Here is a 23153-nt window from a genome sequence, read left to right as displayed (position 1 = left end):
CATCTTGCCTAAGAAGATAGATTGTTAGAGGCCAAACTGAGGTTATTACTCCAGTCTTTGGTTTCCAGTCCAGTTCTATTGCACAATATCATTTAGTCCCACTGAAATCATAACAGGAAGCAGAATCATCTCCAGCAAAGGCCATGTATTCATTTGTTCAACATTAACTGAGCTCCTATGATGTGTTCAGTACTGCACTAGCACTAGGAATAAAATGGTGAACACCATGGCACCTGCTCTTGCAAAGCTTACTAGTGGGAGACGCAAATTAAAAAAAATAAATGAAATAATCACTTCTTTCCCTAAAGGCTAAGCAAGAACTAAACAGAAAGAGAAGGGCCTACTTTACGTAGAGTGGTCAAAGAAAGCCCCTCTGAGGAGGCGACACTTGTGCTCAAGGTTGAGAAAGAGGTAACTATGTTGAAGAGCTGGGAGACACATGTTCCAGATTCAGGGACGGGTTCATGCAAAGGCCCATGGGGGGAATGGGTACCTGACATTCTGGAATCTCCCAGAAAGCCAGTGTAACTGGAGATTAGGGAATGAAGAGCAGATGGCAGCACATGATGTCACACAGGGGCCAGATGATACAGGCTTTAACGGTTTTGGAGAGGGATGCGGATTTTATCACAGGTGTAAGGCAATTCATGAAGAGGCCAGGGAGTTCACAGTCTGTCTGCTTCTCCAGGTAAAATACAATCTATGACATTCCTTTGCAACACAGTCTACATGCTATTTTTTCATTATCTCTCTTCATGAACAGGGCCAGAAGACACACAAAAACATGCAAAAGAGCTAGGCAAGGACTAGAACCCAGGAGTCTTTATTTGTAGTCACAGGGTCTTCCTTCCAGGCCACACTCTCCCTTGCTGAATTAAATGGAGGAGGGGGCAACTTTTAATTCCGTTAAAATGAACAGATATTTGGTTTGAATATTCCTTTCCCAGCCACAGTTCTGACAGAAGAGTATGACCAGCCAGAATCTCACCCTAGAAAGACGAATGGGGAGGGAGCAAGCGATAATGTGGGAAGACAGGAGAATGAAAACCAATCCATGTTACCATGTTAGCAGACCCTTTATATCCTATACAATCTTCCTGTGATGGAACAAGTTAAATTTGTAAATTGTTTTTGGGAGTGACAGTCAAAGGAGAAATGAACAGTGGATGAAGGGAAAAAATCTTAAGAATTACCCTGTGAGGCAGCCCCACGACCCACGTAGCCCAGGATTCTATTTGTGTCAAGGAATGCATTAGAAGAGTGTGTGTTTATCTTCATACTGTCAAAACTTGAGCAAAATGCTGGTGTTCCCAGCTGGCCTTAGGTATCACCATATCAATAGACTTGGCTGCCACCATGTAAAAATGGACAAAAAGCTTAGAATAGACAAGCCGATCTTGTTTATTTGCCTCACACATGTGTGCCCTGATGTGGACAAGACCAAAATAAGGAACAAACCTGGAAATACAACTAAATTTCTAAATGCCAAGTCAAGACTCTCCAAATAGATATGTTTGCTTCTTTGTTGTTGTTTTTGGAGCTTTCTCACTTTAATAACTGAGTGGCCTCTAGTTCCCTTTTCCAATATCCAAAGCTGTTTATGTTGGTTGTCAGTTCCGTCTCTCTCCTCCTCCCTCTGAACAGGAAATCTGTGTGTTGTATCTGGATAAATTTCTGATTTTTTTTCATAGCAAAGCTTTTGGCTCCAGGCTCTTACACCTTGTGTCTGCCTCACTGCATGACGGAAATGATATCCTGTGTACAGTCTTGTGCACTTTCTCCAGTGCAGGGCTGTGCCAACAGCATCTCATTGCCATGTCCTGACTCAGTGTGAGTCCCAAGGAAGATCGGAATTAATTCTTGGCAAGGTATGGAATGTAGGAGCTGCATGGATTCTGCAGGCTCCAGTGATGCACACTCAGGAGGAGACATGGCTTCATTTCCCACATTTCTTTCACACAAAGAATGATTATAGGGAAGTGCTTCCATATGGCCTAGGGAAAAGCCCAGCCAAAAACAGCTTCAGCTGGTCAGTTTCAGAGCTGTAACAGACATGATGGGGCCATAATTAGAATCAAGATGGTGAAGGACTGTGTTTTCATACAGGCAGGAATCTTTGCTACCTTTAGCCTTAGCTCAAGCACATGCATATGAAACCTGATAAAATGCATATGAACATCCTGTGTAAAATGCATATGAACATCATGCCCTGTACTGAAGGATCTGTCTGTGTACTCCAGTTTCACTTTCTATGTAGAAACTGATTTTTAAAAATTGGACATTTTAGGGGTTCTTAACCTGGAATGTCCTAAACAGGGATCAGGGGTCTGAGAACCTCACAAAAAAATCAGAATGGCAAATCTGGGGCTTATAAGTACACATGCATTTTGGAAAATGTATAACTTTTAATAGATTCTCAAAAGCATATGTAATCCAAAAGCTGAAAATCAAGAGAGTGAGAGAAAATAATGAACTACCTTGCATTTCAGTACCTCTTCTGCACACTTCTCCAAATAAGACTGCCCTTTGGCACAATTTCATTTGGCGTCTACTCTGGTTCAATTAGAATTTTCTCAAGTTCTAATCTTTCCTGGACCCTGACAAAACGAGGTATTTTCTGATGAGATTTCCAAACTTTCTAAGGTCAACACTAACTCTACATACTTCCATTACACCCCTATCCGGCTGTTGTCTTTCTCTCTTACTCCCCTCAACCACATGGCTTCCTGAATGAACACTTCTCAGTATAGCCTGTCTCTTCAAACTGTGTTCACTGATCTGAGTTCTAAAACTGGTTTGTCCTACAATTCATTCTGTTTTCACACTTTCAAGGTTTTCCTCCATACCAAGGAGTAGCTCTCTTAAAATCAATCCCCAGATGGACTGATTGTTGACTTTCAAATATGTTTACAAACACCCACATTTACACTTAAAGTATATAAGATGTGTTGAAAGGGGCAAATTTCCCTTATCCCCCTCACAGGGCGTGCAACAGGGGGAGTGGCTTGCTTCCTCTGTGCCCAGCAGCTCAGGCCCCTAGCGGGAGCATGCAGACAGGCTGGTCATGGGGAGTTTGGGGCTCCAACCCCAGGGCAGTGTCTAGAGTTGAGTGTTTACAGCTCCCAAAGTTCCAGCGTGTGTTACAGTGTGCTCTTTCAGCTTAGCTGTCCACAGGTGGCTTGTGTTAATCAGCTCAGTTGGAACCTCTGCCTCATCTCCAGGACAGAGGGCTTTCTGTATCCCAGGGCTTTCTGTATCCCTTACCACTCCATCCACCTTCTGCCTCCCCATCCACCTGCTGAGAGCTACCTCCACCATTCAATAAACCTTTGCACTCATTGTCCAAGCCCATGTGCGATCCATTTTTTTTCCAGTACCATGGGCTTGGAGAATGAGTGCAAGGTTTTATTGAATGGTGGAGGGAGGTAGCTCTCAGCAGATGAGTGGGGAGGCAGAAGGGGGATGGAGTGGGAAGGTGGTCTTCCCCTGGAGTTGGGTCGCTTAGCAGCTGGGCTCTCGTCCATCTACCCTTGACCAAATTTCCCTCTGCATCTGTGTCGTTCCACTGTCAACGGCCTGTCAGCGTCTGTGTGTTCTTCTGCCAGTGTGTTCCTCTCAACATCCAGTCACTTGTGTGTGTGACCGCTGGGATCTTGGGGTTTTTACAGGCACAGAATGGGGGGCATGGCAGGCCAGAGTGGTCTTGGAAAATGCAACATTTGGGTGCGAAAACAGAGTCCCTGTCCTCACCCACGCCAGTGGGCACAGGCCCAAGGGGGGAGCCCTAGCCAGGAACCCCGCCCTTCTCTACCCAGCAATTTCCTGCCCACCTCCCGTATCAGTGTGACACCCTTTGGGACCCCAATGAGTAATATTTTTAACAAAAACGTGGCTAGCATTTACTGAGTACTGTCTAATTACTATGCTATTTGGAGTTCTCAACATGGGTTGATCTTTTAAATCCTGACAACATCTCTACAAAGGCAGTACTGTTGTTATTCCCAGTTTAAAATTAGAGATCCAAGATACCCATGGAAGTGAAATACTTAAATAACTCTGCACAGCTCATAAGCAACAGACCCAGGACTTAACCCTGGAAGGCTGGCTCCAGACCCCAATTTCTTAACCACTTCCCACATAATTAATTATGGGAGATGTTTCTTAACATTTCTCATCCTTAGTTTCCTCATCTGTAAAACAGGTAGGACATTATCCAAATTATAATATAAGAATGCTGGTAGAATTAAATGATATGTCTGAAGAGAACTTCAGTAATTACAAAGCATTTGATCAATATTAGTAATAACCAAATGGATAGAATGCTAACTACTTGGTTTCCTGCCTCCTTGGAAGCCAGGGTGTCACACACCATAATTCTGGTCAATGAAGCAAAATTCCCTGGGGAGAATATCCTTTCCTGAATAAAGAGCACAGTATTTAAAAAATGCTTTTCACACTATGTTCTTCCTTATTATCTGGGATGTGGATGTAACATCTCAATGTCCAATAATGACTTTGTAGCCACATAGGCAAAAACCACCCTCTAAGGATGTGAAGAAGAGAGAAAGGTGCCTGGTTCCTGAAAGACACAGTAAAACAGCATCCTCAGCCTTAGCTGCCTACTCCAGGCTTTTTGTTAGAAAAGATTTATAAACTCCAATGTTTCTAAGTTGAATTTTCTGTGATTTGCAGTAGAATACATTCCTCATTGATATACCACCATTCAAAGCCACCTCCTTCATGAAGTCCAAAAATTGGAATCTCCATGAATTCATGGTTTCCAGTCTCAGCTAGGCCCTTACAGCTACTCTTCTATCTTTGTACTATTGTTGATGGTTCCTTCTTCTTTCCTTCATGGGAACAGGCTCAAGTCTCTGAGCTCTCACTCCTAGTGGCCAACTCTATCTCCTAATGCAGAGCCAAATAAAGGCAATAGACTGGAACACCTCACGGTGTTCTCCAACCAACCCTGTAGAGCTATCCAGTTGTTGACAGGGTGTTGGTCTGTTCCCATCCTCTTGTCCTGAGCAAATCCTTCCCTCTATACATTCTCTTCACTCATCAACCCATTGCAATCAAGCTTTGATTTCAGCCTGAAGTTCATCAAAATCATGCTTGTTCACATCATAAATGACTTTCAAATTGCTAAAGACAAACTTTTAGGCCCTTATTCCAGTTGAACTCATAAGAGCATTGAACATTGCTGGCCACCCCCATCGCATTTTTGAAATTACTTATTCCTTTGGGGTCCATGGTACTGCTCTTGCTAAGTTCTGCATTTACCTACTTACTCTATTCATTCCTTCGCAGTTGGATTCCCTTAAACTTCTTCCCTGGCTAAATGCTTTGACTTCAGCTTTTCCTCAGGATGAGATTATTGGCTTCCTCTTATATTCTACATACTCTCTTTGGATGAACTCACCTACACTTATAACTGAATACCACCAACAAGGGGTTTTGCTATCAACCATGATAAACTAGCATGTTTCAGATAAACCCTCCAACCACAAACAAAATATAATCAACATCTGTTTGCAGGCATCAGAAAGATACTTAGGCACTGGATACTTACAGGGTGAAAATTTTGGAGAGAATAAAATTCAGGGAGATGGACTTTCACCTTTGATATGTGTCTCCTCTTCATGAATTCCTTACCCAAATGAATAGCAAACATGTCCACCCAGCTGTGCAAGATGGAAAATTTGGGCCATTCAAGCTGCTTCTTTTCTCTTGTAACCTTCATTCAAAGAATTACCAAAGTCTGTTCATTCTACATCCTAAAGATCTCTCCACCTGTTCCTTCCTGTACATTTCCTGCCATGCTACCCTACATCAAGGCCTTATTATTTTAAACACTTTGAATATTTTGAAAGACACTTCCTATTTGGACTCCCTGCTTCCAAGCTCATCTGACAGGTAAATCCAGCCTCCATATGCCACCATAACTATTTTACTAAAACACTAACCTAACCATATCACTCCACTGCCTAAATCGCTTTGATGGCTCCACTTAATCTGAAAAATAAAACACAATAATGAAGTCTTTGACTCCAAATGCCATTCTGTCTTACCTTCTACCCTATTCAATGTACAGTCAGGCCTGAACAACATATTAGGAGTTCCTCAAAAAACCCAGGTTCTTCTCCAGTGTCACGCCACGAACTTTGTGCTTCCTCTGCCTGAAAAACCCTCTACCCCTCCCCTTAATGCTTTCCCCATTTGCGAAAATAAGTAAGATGCCAACTTTATAAGTTACATCAAACTAAATTCAAATGAATAAAAGATTTAAAATCAAATCTTTGGCTGAACTCACCTACACTTATAACTGAATACCACCAACAATGGGGTATTCAGAAAGAATTATTATAAAGAAAAACAAACCCAAAAAGTACTTGCAGAAAATACGCATGAATAATTTTTGTTTCCTTTAAAGGAGCAGTTAACGAACTATAACCTGAGGGCCAAATTCAGCCTTCAGTCTATTTTTGTAAATAAAGTTTCATTGGAATGTAGCCATGCTGACTTATTTACACGTGTCTGTGTGTGCTTTTACATTGCAACAGCTATGTTGAGTAGTTGAGACTATATGGTCAGCAAAGTCTAAAATATTTACTATCTACCCCTTTACAGAAAAAGTTTACTGAATCCCCAAACTAAAGGATGTTTTAAAAGACATATTATTAAAATGAAAAGATGGAAATTTCCAAATACATAATACTTAGAAACTCTGATTACACAAAATTGAAAGTCAATTAACAAACTGGAACCCACATTTGAAATAGATATGACAGAAAAAATGTTAGTATTGGTGATATATTAAAAGCTCTCAACAATGAGGAAAAGATCTACATCCAAATAGGAAAATTGATAAATGGCTTCAATAGCTAACTGAGAAATTAAAAAGTATAAATGGTCAATAGATACATGACAATATTTTCTACCTTGTTAGCAGTCAAAGGAAGACAAATAAAAGAAATTATTATTTCACGATTTACCTAAAAAATTGGCGAATATATTTTTTTAAAACAGTAATACCCTGCATTGGCAAAGGTTCAAAGAAACAGGCCCTCTTCAAAGATATAATGGGAACAAAAGTTTGATACACACTTTTTGGAAGAAATTTCACTTTTAGAAAACTGGTACAAAAGCTACTTCCAACTAAAAAAGGTTAGCATTCAGAAAATGTTATTCTAGCAATAGATGGTCTAAAATACATCTTGTATGACGGTAATACCGTATTGGGTTTAAAACCTACTTTTTTCAGGAGAAACGTGTGACTTCGATTGTCCTCGTACAAGCCTGCAGGTGGAGCCATCACCCGCACAGACTCCACAGTTGTCCTCCTTGGCATTGCTTCCCAGTTGCCGATCACAGCCCACTGCCTGCCAACAGAAGCATGGCAGTCAGTGGTGCCCAAAACCAGGGGATGGGGAACTCCCTTCATTTCAGGAACCTTAGTTGTGATGTAATCCTTAAATTTACAGTTTGGCTCTCTTTTATGAGAACATAGTTTTATAAATGTAAATGATATAATGTCTTACAGGATAGTATCATTTATATGATTCTAATGCAAGGCCGAAATATTAATAAAGATTTGAAGCTGTCCCTCCATACCCCCTCCCTTTTCTATTTATATTTTTATTCAGATTTCTGTCTTTTTTTATTTCAAGACAAGATCTCACTCTGTTGCCCAGGATGGAGTGCAATAGTAGGACTGTGGCTCGCTGCAGCCTCAACCTTCTGGGCCCAAGTGATCCTCCCACCTCAGCCTCCCAAGTAGCTGGGATCACTTAAGCCTGGGAGGTTGAGTCACAGGCCTGTGCCCCAACACCCAGCTTTTTAAAATGTGATGAAAAGACAGGGTCTCCCTATGTTGCCCAAGCTGGTCTTGAATTCCTGGGCTCAAGTGATCCTCCTGCCTTGGCCTCCCAAAGTGCTGGAATTACAGGCGTGTACCACACTGCCCAGTCCAGGTATTTTTATGTATATAAAATAAACAGAACATGACAGACGTTTCCTCTCTCCCCAGTCCTACACTTGTCCTGTTCTTTCATTTCCTCCCCAAAACAACCACTGTCCTAAATTTCATGTATAACCTTCTGGTTCATAGTTTTACTTTAAATATCTTTTTTTTCTGTTTTTACTTCTATCTCTAAAGACCTGTATCTCTATATCCCTATATTAATATCTGTCTGTAGCCTTTATCTATATGTTTATAGCTCCTCATCTTTATCATTAGCTGTACCTAGGCCTATGTATCTCCACCTCTGTCATACCTATATATTTATAAACAATTTTTAAAATATAAAAAGGAACTAAAAGGAGAGATGTCTCATATAAAATATGTGTTTATACGCTATCTTTCCTTCTCTTGTCATTTTTCATGTGTACATATGTGTGTGTATTTGCTAGATTACAGGCTTGCTTATATGAGAAAAAAAGGCCATGTCTTATATTTCTTTTTTATTTTGTAAGCATATATTTTACATAATGTGTAAAAGACAATAATATCAACTGATTTGATGGTTTATCTCTTCCTTCCCATATTCATCCAACTTTATTTATAAACCTAGTGTTTAAGCGCAGGGACTTTGGAGGAAGAAAACACCCACGTACAAACCTGGATCCACCCACCAACCTTTTAAGCTGCAGGATGTTGAAAAATTCAAACTCTCAGAGACTCGTTTTCCTCAACAGTAAAATAGAGAGAATAATACCAATATATACTTCACATAGGGCCTAGTGAGGATTCAATGAGAAAACATATGTAAAATTCTTAGTATAATGATTCAAACATTATAAAGGATTCAATAAAAGATGGCCAATGTTATTATTTCTCTCTGTTTTTCATCTTGACTCCTGGGTAGCCCCCATGCTTCAGCTTGGAGAGTTGTTGAATTAGACTCTATATTCAAGCTGTTGAAGAAGAAATGAAACTAGAGGAAGTTGGGACAATTATTTATACACTATTCTTTCCAACATTTTGGTGTCGAAGGGAAAGAGAAAGACCTACTGAAAATTTCAGGGAGAGGTAGTAACTTCCAAGGAAGTTTAGGGAATAGCTTATGATTAGAGATATTTTCAAATTCACAAAGAGCTATCATGAGGAAAGGGTCTACTTTTGTTCTTTGTATTTCCAAATGGTGAAAGCTACAGGTTTAAGCATAATTTGGTTCAATATGAGAAAGTTTGAAAAGTCAGAGTTATCTAATTATAAGTATTCAGTCATAGTCTAGGAGACCTCTTGGTGGAACAATTGTAGGGGGGATTAAGTCATTGGATGAGTGCTTTTATCCAATGACTTTTGAGATCCTTTAATCCTGATTATATGGTTTTATAAAGATGGTAATACAATATTAATAACTGCTGATTTTTATTGAATGCTTAGCATGTACCTGGCATTATGCCATGAATATTGTACACATTATTTCATTTAATCTTCAGAGCAATTTTATGATGTAGGTGATACCTTTCACTCTATTTTATAAATAAGGAATCTAAACATTACTGAGTAAATGATTGGCCAATATTATACAGCTAGTATACAGTGTTGGTAATTGTTTTAAAACCCAAGTTATCCGACCCAGAATCTTAACACTACATTACAACTTCCTCTACCTTAAGTATCAGCAGATAGACAACAATAAAAGCCCAGTTACACAGGCCATTGTATTAATATTTACAAGTACATGTGGAACAACTTAAGAGTGATTGATTTTGGAAACACACTTGTATGGTCGAGATTCAATCAATGAGTAACTTGTGTTCATGCAACTTTCTCCAAGGGGAGTAATTCCACTATTAAATTATAGAAACTCTGCTCCTGGGCCAAGCTCTATCCTCACACATTCATGTCCCTGAGCACTCTGCATTTCATGAGAAGGAGAATCACTCTCTATCTAGTCATCCAGGAAGGGTGTGGGTTTAGGACCTAGGAGGGGCTTGTTTTGAAGAGTGTTTAAGGCCTTGTAAGATCTCGGGCAATTGAATACCTCCCTGAGCACTTATATTTGCTTCATAATTTTTGTAAAGTTACAATTCATCCAAATGTTATAACCAAATAAAGCATGTGAAAACATCACAGAAAAATGATATTTGAAAAGAAAGTCTTGCATTGGAATTCATAAGGAATAAGCCAGAAATGCCTTTGAAATTGAGGGGCTACTGAATTTTGGCTTTCATATCCCATCATAATCAACAATAAGCAACTTCTAAAAAATTGCCTGAAGTGTTTCCAACTTCTATGACATCGTCTGAAGTCATGATCTCTAATTACAGTGATTTATTAACTACTAATTGACAGATATATCAATAAAATTTATTAACATCTATTAAATAACCATCTTATATATTGCCAGACACTACAGAGTATAAATTAATAACACAAGATTCTTACTTTACAGTGTAGTTAATGAGACAAGTCACACAAGATAGTGGATGATATAAACAAATATTTTAAATATATGAGTAGTGCTTTTTGGAATAAATATTCATCTATAAATCATCACTTCAGTTAAAAATTATTTCACAGTTCCTGCTTATGATTTCCTAATCAGCTAAAAGACGATAATACTTAAATAAGTGGCACTAGTCCAAATGAAGCAAAATATGAATTTTTCAGAGCAGTCAAATTTAATCATTCAAGAACAAAACAATTTTTTTTTAAATCAACTGTTTGAAATACCTGCAAATTGGATTCTAACTTGGGGGGAAAAAATCTGACATTTCTGTCTTAAAAATCAGAGTATATGGAGCTATGGTAGTCAGTAGGGATACTCAAAAACATTTTGGTTCTTTCAGCCCACAGAAGGTCTGTACTTCTCCACTCCCTTTGAAGTTAGGTGTGGTCATTAACTAACTTTGGCCAATGAAATATGAGTCTAAGTGATTGATCTGTGTCACTTCTATAAGAAGATTCAAGGGTCAGTGTCTGAGTCCCATGTTCCCCTTGCACTACTGCAGTTATTATGTAAAAAATGTGTCCAAATAAAGCCTACCTCAACCTTAGTCTCCCAGACATTCTAAGAGCTGAGGCTCCTGTCAACCGCTGTTGGGCAAGTGGTATCAGCAAGAAGTAACCTTTAATTGTTTTAAGCTACTGAGCTTTGGGGGTTGTTGGTTACTGCAGGAAAATCCAGCCTATGCTATACAGGACTATAACCATTAATGGATAAAGCACGGTTATTAACAAGAAGATGGTTTTTAAAATTAGAAGTTTCACATTAAAATCCAGTTTTCCGGCTTCTCTTGACAAAAACAAAAACAAAACAAAACTTCCAACATGTTTATACATAGTTGCCCCCTTCACAATAAGCATGTATCCTCCAGTTCACCACCACAGTCACCACCCAATGTGACTACATCTGAGCAGTTTCTCTCTGGGGCAGTGTGTAGACATTTGACTTTTAATCTCTGTACTAAGCCATCTAAGCATGAATCATCTCTTGAACTGACTGTTCTTTACCGAATTATACCTCATTTTCAGTTACAAACTTCAGCTACACTTGTATCAATACAAAAAGTATGATCAGTATAGTCTAATAATTAAGACATTGGTTTCTGAAATTAGGTTCCCTGGGTTCAAATTCCAGCTCTACCACTTCCTAGCTATGTGCAATAGAAACAGACTGAATGTTTGTGTCTGCACCCAAATTCATATGCAGAGACCTAACCCTCAAGGTGATGGTATTAGGAGGTGAAACATTGTGGGGGGATTAGGTGATAAGGGTGGAGCCCTCACAAATAGGATTAGTACCGTTATAAAAGATACCCTGGATACCTCCCTCATCCCTTCTGCCATGTAAGCACACAGCTTCCATGAACCAGGAGGCAGGAAGCAGACCCTCACCAGACACTGAATCTGCCAGCACTTTGATTTTCGACTTCCCAGCCTCTAGAACTGTAAAAAATAAATTTCTGTTGTTAATATGCCACCCAATCTACGGCAGCTAGTGATAGCTGCCCAAACTGACTAAGATACCGTACAACTTGGGCAATTTACTTAGCCTCTTCAATTTCCAGTTTCCTTATCAACAAAGCAGGGAATAAATACTGTACCTACTTGATAGGATTATGATGAGCTAACAGTAAAGGGCTTCCACAATGCCTGATACCTGGGCTAAGCACCCAGTGTTAGTTGATATTATTTTTATTCTAAATTCTAAGTGGTTTCTTCATCTGCACAGTTATCAGGGAATTCAATAAACATGAATGACAAATCAGATTTGGTCTGCAGAGCTGGTACCAACCAGGTCATGCCTCTAATAAAAATCAGACCTCCAAAGCAGAAGCAAATTTCATTCAGTGAGCACTGCTGTCTCAGGCTGTCTGTTGTGCTCAGGCTAATGGAAAGTTGTTCCGAAGAGCATTGTGACATGTTCATTTAAATGAGAAAACTATACAGACATTTACAAGACTTACGTGTAGTCTATGCCAAGTAGTCATTATGGCTCACATCAGTGATCCTGAGGCAAGCAGAAAGAATCACCAGGAAGCAGGAAGTAGGTGCTCACCAGACACTGAATCTGCCTAACTGATGCCCATGGCCACGTGGCACAAGAAAGGAAATTTATGTGAACATTATCCTGTTGAAGGAAAGATACTGAATTCAACCAAGAAGTGTCTGAGTCACTTCTTAGGAAGTACATGTAATTATTAAATTCAAATCACCTAGCCAAAAGAGCATCCAGCTTTCAGCGACCAGGGTATCACTCCTCATCACCCAAAGAACTGGCTTACTCATTAGAATCACAAAAAAAGTGATGAGAAGCACTCATTTAAAATGGACTAATTCATACTGAAACCACCTTTATTCTGCAAGTCCCTTTAAATCCTGGAAACTCCTGGAGCCAACTATGCAACTGGACTTAGACCATTAATAAGAACAGGGGGTGGTGAGCAGTGAGCAGAAGGGTAAACGTGGGAAGGGGAGCTCATGTTGACTGCAGGCCTCCTGTGCATCAGCTATTGTGCTGGGCACTTGGAATGCTGGTTTGTGGAAAAATGAATTTAAAATAGGACCTACAAGGAGGATAATATCTCCTTTTTACCTGATGAAAAGGCCAAGGCTCAAAGATGGTAAGGGAGTTGCCAAGTGGTCTTCAGTTAATTAGTTGTAGAAATTGAATCCGAATGCAGTTCTCTCTAAATCTGAAGTCTACACAGTCCTGATCACAGCTATTCATCACAGGAAACCACCAAGTAGGTCCATGACCTTGACCCAAAGTCAAAGCGACCTTAGCTTCACACACCAACCGTGCCAAAGGCAATGGTTTTCTACTCCCTCTAGCTGCATAGGGCACTATTCTCTAACCATATTTTGTCATCTCCATTTTCTTCAGAGCATCTTCAAATTTCTCATTCCTCCTCAAAATCCTGCCCCCTCATTCTGATTAGATGCCTTTGCTTCATATTTCACTCAATTGAGGCCATCAAACAATATCTCACCCTCCTGTCCATTCCCATACAAACTGATCAGTGGCCCCTATTTCACCCTTCCTACCTGCCTCAAGGGAACATGTCCTTGTCCATGGGCAATCTGTCTCCTTTGTTTCTGTTATCAACTCCTTTGAAGAGCCCAGGAACTTCACTGCATTAGTTGTATATTTCTACCTCTCAGTCAATACTCCACTCACCCAAGGGCCTGGCAACATATATACTTGTTCATTCATGGATTTACCATGAAGTTAATGAAGCTTAAGTTTCACAGTCAACCACTCTCTCCTTTTCCCTCTGTCTTGCCTACCTGCTGTTCCCAGTCTGGGCTCCCACAAATGCTGAGAGTTGCTGAGAACTGAAATGTTTGAGTTGGGGAGGGGAAGCTGGACTGCAACTGGGAAGGATTTCTGTGTAAGAATCTGCCATAAATTAGCCAGTGGTGGCACACCTGTGGTCCCAGCTACTCAGGACGTTGAGATGGGAGAATCACTTGAGCCCAGGAGGTTGAGGCTGCAATGAGCCATGATAGCACCACTGTACTCCAGTCTGGGTGACAGAGACCTTGTCGCAAAAATTAACAAATAAAGAGGGCCCTTCTAATTATATATGCTTCAGGTACCCTAAAAACTGTATCTGCTCCAGTGCTTTTCCAAGTGTCTCTGATCTTGAAGACATTCTTCCTGGACCTGACATCCCCCTCTGGCTGTAGCTGTATCTTTCCCTCTATTCTTCTGATTCATACTTTTTGAAAGATGGATTTATGCTCACCATCCCTACTCATTTCAGCCTATTCCTTCCTTACTATGTGTAGTAGGTTGAATTGTGCACTCTCCCCAAAAAAAGACATGGCACCTAGAACCTGTGAATGTAACCATATTTGGAAAAATATCTTTGCAAATGTAATTAAGGATGTTGAGATGAAATCATATGAAGGTGTCCTTATGAAAGGAGGGGAAAACATAGAGATAGACAAGAGGAGGTGAGGTGCAGATGAAGGCAGAGATTAGAGTGATGCTTCCACAATTAAATTATTAAATTAAATTAATGCCCCATCAGGGGCATCTCTCCCTGTGCTTGTCCCGTCAATCATGGGCACCAGGACTCTGTACTTGAGAGTACAACCTGTCCTTCTTACTCAGTCCCCAAGGACATTAGATGATTAGATTTAACCATGTGACAGCCCTAGATCTATATTTCTAGTCTAGATTTCTCTCCTAAGCTCTAAATTCATATATCAACTTAATATTCACAGGCACATCTAGCTCATCACCTTTGCCCCATGCCCCTGGTTCTAACCCAATATTTTGTCTTGATGAATGGTCTCACTATCTATCTAGTTAAATCATGATATCAGAAATCTAGATATCATTTTCTCGCTCCCCATATCCAACCAAACATTCAGTCCTAAAAGATCTGTTTCCAGGGCCAGGTTCAGTGGCTCACGTCTATAACCCCAGTATTGTGGGGGGCCAAGATAGGAAGGTTGCTCGAAGTCAGGAGTTGGAGATCAGTCTGGGCAACAAAGTTACACCTGATCTCTACAAAAAATTCAAAAAATAAAAATTATCCTAGCATGGTGGAACATTCCTGTAGTCCCAGCTACTTGGGGGTAGAGTGCAGACTAAGTTGGGAGGATTACTTGAGCCCAGGAGCTCAAGGCTGTACTGAGCTGTAACCACACCATTACACTCCAGCCTGGACAACAGAGCAAAACCCTGTCTCAAAAAAAAAAAAAAAAAAAAAAATGCATCCTTAACCTTTAGAATTTGTCTCCACTGAATTCATTCTACCTCTTGCCTTATTTTAAGTTCTTATTATCCCATACTTGACCTTCTATTGTTTGGCTAGATCCCTGTCCTCTGCAAATAACCTGCCACTTTGCCACTGAAATGACCTTTCTAAAGACAAGCTGAAATTCTTTATAAAATTATGAAACAGCTCCTCTCTCAACTTTCAGAATAAGTTAACAATTGGTTTCCACCTCCACTGGTAGCCTCATCTCCTAGCACTATTCCGTGGGTATTCTCATCTCAACTCTCCAGAATGTACTCCTGGACCCTTAAACACATCTGTACCTGCTGTTACATTCCTGTCCCTTCTGCTTGTCATTCTTCCTCACCTTGGTTTATCTAACGTTTACTCAAATTTTCAAAACCTCACTGTCCAAACATCACCTTATCCAGAGTGCACTCCTTGAGCCCAGACTAAATTTCTTTTATTTATTTATATTTATATTTTTATTTTTTAGAAACAGGATCTCGCCCTATCATAGGCTGGAGTACAGTAGTGCAATCATAGCTCAGTGCAGCCTCGACCACCTGGACTCAAGCCAGTCTCTTGCCTCAGGTTCCTGAGTAGCAAGTAGCTAGGACCATAGGCTTGGGCCACCACACCCAGCTAATTGTTAAAAAGGTTTTGTAGAAACAAGGTTTCCCCATGTTGCCCAGGCTGGTCTCGAACTCCTAGACTCAAGGAATCCTCCTCTCTTGGCCTCCCAAAGTCTTGTGATTATAGGCAGAAGCCAATGCACCCAACCTAAATTACTTTTAATAACGATTCATTTTAATTATAAAAGCAATGCATGATCATAGTCAAGAACTCGGAAAACAAAAGCATAATCCCACTGAGAAGGATTACTATTATCATTTGGTCAAAGAGCCCAAAACTTAACTGATGGCAGTAAAGGGCAACAATAGACTGTTTATAAAATGGAAGAATTACATGGTAAGCTTTGACCTTTTGCCAAAAGTAGAAAGCACCCAAAGTGTCCTTCAGTAGGTGAATGGATAAATAAACTGCAGTACATCCAGACGATGGAATATTATTCAGTGTTAAAAGGAAATGAGCTGCTGTGCTCGCTTCGGCAGCACATATACTAAAATTGGAATGATACAGAGATGATTGGCATGCCCCCTGTGCCAGGAGGATATGGAAATTTGTGAAACATTCCATTAATTTAATTTTTTCTCTTAAATGTTTTAAATGAAAAAAAAAAAAAGAAATGAGCTATCAAGTCATGAAAAGACACTGAGGAAACTGAAATGTGTAATATATTACCACATGAAAGAAACCAATCCGAAAAGGCTCCATACTATATGATTCCAACTCTATGGCATTCCAGAAAAGGCAAAACTATGGAGACAGTAAAAAGATCCATGGTTGCCAGGAGTTAACGAGGAGAGAGGGATGAAAGAGAAAAGCATGGAGGATTTTTAGGTCAGTGAAACTACTCTGCATTATACTATAATAGTGGACACATGTCATTATACATTTGTCCAAACTCATAGAATTTACAACACCAAGAGTGAGACCTAATGTAAACTATGAACTTTGGGTGATTATGATGTGTCGACGTAGGTTCATCGAATGTAATAACTGTATCACTTTAGTGGGGAATGTGGATAGCAGGGGTGGCGGTGCATATAAGGAAGCAGGGGGGTCCTATGGGAAAATTCCACCTTCCACTAAATTTTGCTGTGAATCTAAAATTGCTCTAAAAATTGAGTCAGGCCAGGTATGGTGGCTCATGCCTGTAATGCCAGTATTTTGGGAGGTTCAAGGCCAGCCTGAGCAACAGAGTGAGAACCCCATCTCTACAGAAATCAAACAAACAAAAAATTGGCTGAGCATGATGGCACATGCCTGCAGTCCCAGCTACATAGGAGGCTGAGGCAGGAGGATTGCTTGAGCCCAGGAGGATGAATCTGCAATGAGGCATGATCATGTTGCTGTATTACAGCCTGGGTGACAGAGTGAGACCCCGTCTCTTAAAAAAAAGAGAGAAAGAAAGAAATTGAGTCTGTTTTAAAAGGGCAGGGAGGTGGATAGTGCAGGAAGAGCCTACAGGAGACTGACAAGAATCCTCAATTTCATCATTAATGCAAGGACAAGCCATTGAGGGGTTTTGGGGAATGCAAGAATGACAAGCTCTGATTGCCTTTTAACATAATCACTTTGGCTGCTGTGTGAATAACAAACTGGAGGGAATCATAGTGGGAGCTGGGAGAACAGAACAGAAAGCTGTTAATGCGATTTAGATTAGCTAATAAGGACTTAGGCTACAAGAAAGGCAGTAAAGATGGCAAGATGTGCTAAATTAAAAGTAATCTTTGGAGGGAAAATTGACAGGACGTGGCAATGGATCAAATGTGTGGGTTGAAATAAAGGCAGAATGATGTCAAAGTTTTGGGATGAGCAACTAGAAGCCATTTTTTAGATAAAGGGATGAACAAAGTTGAAGCTAGTTTGAAAAGCAGGATGAAGGTTCACCTTTGAGCACTTTAAATCTGAAACTCCTGGTAGTGCTTCACACTTAGTAGGTGGTCAGGTTGCTTGTCTGCTGTTGTTACTACTGTTTTTGTTATGAGCACAACAGAGTAGGTGAAATACTAGACACATTCATTATTTTTAAAAAACATTTTTCAGAAGTCAAAAGAATAGATGCAGAATCCTATAATTTCCCTGCCATCCCTGCCTCATAACCTGTCATAGTGTCTTTTTAATTTTTTTTTCTTTTTGAGACAGTCTTGCTCTGTCACCAGGCTGGAATGCAGTGGCGTGATCTTGGCTCACTGCAACCTCCACCTCCTGGGTTCAAGTGATTCTCCAGCCTCAGCCTCCCTAGTAGCTCGGATTACAGGCACACACCATCACATCCAGCTAATTTTTGTATTTTTAGTGGAGATGGGGTTTCACCATGTTGCCAGGCTGGTCTTGATCTCCTGACCTCAAGTGATCCACCCACCTTGGCCTCCCAAAGTGCTGGGATTACAGGGTGAGCCACCACACCTGGCCTAAAGTGTCTTGAATCCTTACACTCATTACAAGCCACTGAGGTTTATCCCAGTCACACTTGTCATAGCTCTGCAGAGACCACTCTGAAAAATCTGCTGGAATGCATTCATGTTAGTTTTTCAGTAAATAAATCATTATTCCCAAAGATCCAAAACAATGAATTAATTTTAATAAGAAAGCTTAATTTAATAAGAGACTCTCCAGTATTACTCTTCCAAAACAGTGGTTCTCAAAGTATATTCCCCAGACCCACAGCTTCAGTATCTCCAGGGAACTTGTTAGAAATGCAGATCTTTGGGCCCCATCCCTTACCTACTGAATCACAAACTCTGGGGGATGAGCACAACATTCTGTTATCACAAGCCCTCCAGGTGACTCTGATGCATGTCCAAGTTAGAGAATCACTAATCTATAGCCAGGGGCGGTGGCTCATGCCTGTAATCCCAGCACTTTGAAAGGCTGAGGCAGGCGAATCACCTGAGGTCAGGAGTACAAGATCAGCCTGGCCAACATGATGAAACCTCATCTGTACTAAAAATACAAAATTGGGATACAAATATAATTTGTATTTGGTGTACAAAAATACAAAACTGGGATTACAGGTGTAAGCCACTGTACATGGCCAATAGCAATATTTTCATCTGCATGAACAAAAGTACAGAAGAAAAGGGTTCTGTTTATTGACAGTAGGCGTAGCACATCCCTGAAGCAGGGGCTCCGGAGGAAAGTGTGCTTACCTGACAGATGCCACTGATACACATGTCCAAGGAGTCCGTGTTGCAACGAGTTCCATCCAGTACCTTAGGTGCCAGCTCCACCACCAAGTTTTGTCCTCGTGCATGACACTTGAGTGCACACGGCGCAGCAGGATCATTATATCGTGGAAGCCATTCATAATAACGCCCCTGATACTGGACATCATTGTAGGCTGAGCACTGCTGGGCTCTGAAATCTTCTGCATCTGGAGGGCAGTCCTGGGGACAGAGGGAAAAGGCCACATGCACATCACCCAGTGAGAGAGGCCAACAGAAGGTGAAATAAGTTAACCAGAATCTCATGAGACCACACCCCACTTGCCTCTATCTGGGAGTCACCTAATTCCCTGTCATTGTTGTTTTTAATTCATCTGTCTTTCCTCCCCTGTCAGGCTCCCTCCCATATCTTCACTGGTACCAAGTACCTGCCTTCAACTGGCTGTAGGATGGATGGCAGAAAACATAGCTTGTTCAAATTCTGTCTACAACAAAAGCAAATAAATTCTAAGTAAATGCCTTAAGTTGCTCTCATAATAAAAAGTGTTTGTACAAATATTGATGACTCATTGATCTTTTTACCAAATTATTGATTCCACCCACCAGAATTTCCACAGCAAGATACTAGTTGAGAAAAGTGTTACTTTATTCATCAAAAATCTACTTTTGATATGTCAAACTTCATAATTAAAGAAAACAGATACAAAAAAGCAATATAGCCGCCAGGCACGGTGGCTTACGTCTGTAATCCCAGCACTTTGGGTGGCTGAAGCGGGCGGATCACTGGAGGTCAGGAGTTCCAGAACAGCTTGGCCAAAACAGTGAAACCCTGTCTCTACGAAAAATACAAGAATTAGCTTGGTGTGGTGGCGCATGCCTATAGTCCCAGCTACTCACGAGGCTGAGGCAGGAGACTGCTTGAACCTGGGAGGTGGAGGTTGCAGTGAGCCAAGATTGTGCCACTGCACTCCAGCCTGAGTGACAGAGCAAGACTCAGTCGCAAAAAAAAAAAAAAAAAAAAAAAAAAAAAGAAAAAAAAGAAACCAAACTCACACATACCATAATTTTATATTTTTATTATGAAAGTAATGAATATTCATTCTAAAAACTTTGGAAAATAGTTTCTACTCAACAAAAGAATAAATAACATAGATCTTTTGTATCTAAATCTTCACACAAATCTTGATTATTTACCAAGGAACTCTTTCTGGAATTAAATTTCTGCATCCCAGGTTATACACATTTTATAGACTATTCAAAATATTGCAAAATTGCCCTCCACTATAATTTTCTAGTTTTTTTTCCCAATCAGAAATACTTCATTGTTTTCATTTGCGTTTTCTTTTTGAGATAGAGTCTTGCTTTGTCACCTAGGCTGGACCTCCCAGGTTCAAGAGATTCTCCTATCTCAGCCTCTCGAGTGGCTGGGATTACAGGTTCCTGCCACCATGGCTGGCTAATTTGTTTTTGCATTTTTAATAGAGATGGGTTTTCACCATGTTAGCCAGGCTGGTCTCAAACTCCTGACCTCAAGTGATTCACCCACCTCAGCCTCCCAAAGTGTTGGGATTAGAGGTGTGAGCCACCATGCCCAGCTTGCATTTTCTTTTTATTGTTTAATATCTTTTCATGTGTTAATTCTTCAAATTTTTGTATTAATTCTACAAAAATCTCTTGTTTTATATCCTTTATCCATTGGCATTTTTGTCTTTTTATTATTTTCATCAGATGAAACTATTAAACTTCATAGAGAAATTATCAACTCTTCGTCATTTCTGTTGGAAATATTTTCCCCATTTCATTTTGTTTTTAGTACTTTGTAAAGTCAAAAAGTTTTACATTTTCATGTAGTCAGCTCTATTAATATTTCCCCTTAAGGTTTCTTTCTTTATTAATGGGCTTAGAAATGCTTTCCCACTCTGCTCTGAGAACAGATAAATACTTAAATGTATTTTCCTAGTTCCTTTATAGATTAGCAGTCATATTTAACTATTTGTTATATTTGGAATTTATTTAGATGAATCATTTAAGTTAGAAATCTAGCTTTATTTTTTTTCACAAATAGATATTGATAAATTATCAGCCAGGATTTTTAAATACAATTTTCCTCTTTTTGCTACTTGACTTTAGTATTTTATTGTTTACACTTTGGGCCTTTATAAACTTCCTTAAATCCTTTTTGGAAGCAGATAGGGAATAAATAGAATATAATTAACAAACATTCTTCTGAGATTAGTTGCATTATTTTGCTGTGAAACATTCCAAAATCCTATATTGCATCCACATTTTTGTTTTCTTAGCAAAATTAAACAAGGTTACACTAATAGAAGCAAGTCAAACTGAAGAAGACTAAAACTGGATGACTTTTTCTTTAGTCACTGTCTTACTCTGTCACCCAGGATGGAGCACAGTGGCATGATCACAGCTCACTGCAGCCTCGACCTCCAGAGCTCAGGTGATCCTCCCATCTCAGTCTCCCAGGTAGCTGGGACTACAGGGATGTGCCACTACACCCAGCTAATTTTTTGTAGAGACAGTTTTGTCATGTTGCCCATGCTGGTCTCAAACTCCTGGGCTCAGGCAATCTGCCTGCCTCAGCCTCCCAAAGTGCTGCGATTACAGGCATGAACCACCATGCCAGGCCAGATGACTTTTCTCTGTTGAAATGAGGACTGTATCCTCCATCTGGCCATAGGAAGGATCATCAATTACAAAATTACATCACCTCCTCTTCCTCCAGCCATGGCTAGTTTTCTCTATATCTCACTCTTTGAAACCAACCAAAGGAAAGTGTCTAAGAGAGCAGGATGCAAGCAACTTCTTTGCATTAGGCTCAATGGCAACATTCTCTAGGGACTGAATGGGCCGACTAGCTAACTCTCAACTCCCTTAAATTCCATAAACCAATGAAGTTTCACAAAATTAACAAGAGTTAATTAGCAGAAGACACGTTAGAATGTCAGCCTTAGGGTAGCCAGATTTGTACATGTGACCAGCCCCCTTGGCCACAGCTGACTATCCAGAGGCAAACATCTGGTACACACCAAGTCAATCTTTCCCAGGAATTTGAAATTGCAACAAAAGAGCTGGAGCCAAGAGAGTGAAGAACTCATATCAATCTAGGGCTGGACTCGCCATTTCTTTTATAAGATTCATGTTGAAGCAAAGCAAGCCAGTTCCCACAGCAAAGAAGAATGAATTAGATAAGAAAGGAGGAGGAAAGATAGTAAACTATGCATTTAAATAGGAATAAGTAACCTGTGGTCCTCATTTTCTGATTTCTGGCTCCAGGCCCTCAAGGCCTGCTTATGCTTAAATTCCCTTAAAAACCCATATATCCATCCAGTGAATCCCCTTTATCCTGAGCTAATGTAAGTAGACTTCTGTTCTTAGCATATGATGCTATCTGATTAAGGCAGCCTGATATCCAGATCATGCTTTCTAGTTTCCCAGGGGTAATCACTGACATTCTCTTTTCACCACCACCCTTTGAACTAGGTAGGTCAGGATTATTACCTTCACTCTATAAATAGAGAAAACTGTGACCTAGGAGGGGTGGCGCCCAAGATAGCCAAACAGGAACAGCTCCAGCCTCCAGCTCCCAGCGTGAGTGACACAGAAGACAGGTGATTTCTGCATTTTCAACTGAGGTGCAGACCGACACATCACACCTCTCATGGCTGGGTACACCCTGAGACGAAGCTTCCAAAGCAAGAATCAAATAGCAACACTTGCTGTTCAGCAATATTCTATCTTCTGCAGCCTCCGTTGCTGATACCCAGGCAAACAGGGTCTGGAGTGGACCTCAAGCAAACTCCAACAGACCAGCAGCTGAGGGTCCTAACTGTTAGAAGGAAAACTAACAAACAGAAAGGACACCCACACCAAAACCCCATCAGTACGTCACCATCATCAAGGCCAAAGGCAGATAAAACCGCAAATATGGGGAAAAAGCAGTGCAGAAAAGCTGGAAATTGAAAAAATAAGAGCGCATCTCCCAGGGAACAAAGCTGGACGGAGAAGGACTTTCACGAGTTGAGAGAAGAAGGCTTCAGTTGATCAAACTTCTCAGAGCTAAAGCAGGAACTACGTAACCAGTGCAAAGAAATTAAAAACCTTGAAAAAATAATGGATGAATGGATAACTAGAATAATCAGTGCAGAGAAGACC

At 40.3% G+C, this 23153-nt stretch overlaps 1 protein-coding gene and 1 non-coding gene across 3 annotated transcripts in view; one reads left to right on the top strand and one right to left on the bottom strand.

Moving 5' to 3' along the window:
* Positions 1–23153, bottom strand: part of LOC101025385 (ADAMTS-like protein 3) — a 261955-nt gene that overhangs the window by 66884 nt on the left and 171918 nt on the right. For both annotated transcript variants that reach the window (XM_031668415.1, XM_021941826.2), the window contains 2 exons: positions 18969–19205; positions 7256–7382 (listed from right to left, as the gene is read on the bottom strand). In XM_031668415.1, coding sequence (XP_031524275.1) covers positions 7256–7382; positions 18969–19205 — 364 coding nt within the window. The remainder of the gene's footprint in view (positions 1–7255; positions 7383–18968; positions 19206–23153) is intronic.
* Positions 16289–16395, top strand: LOC116275998. Its single transcript, XR_004185462.1, has one exon. It is a non-coding gene; the product is annotated as a U6 spliceosomal RNA (small nuclear RNA).

The sequence above is a fragment of the Papio anubis genome, chromosome 7 (genome assembly GCF_008728515.1).
Source record: "Papio anubis isolate 15944 chromosome 7, Panubis1.0, whole genome shotgun sequence".
Classification (NCBI taxonomy): domain Eukaryota; kingdom Metazoa; phylum Chordata; class Mammalia; order Primates; family Cercopithecidae; genus Papio; species Papio anubis.
This window is presented reverse-complemented; position numbering and strand designations above follow the sequence as displayed.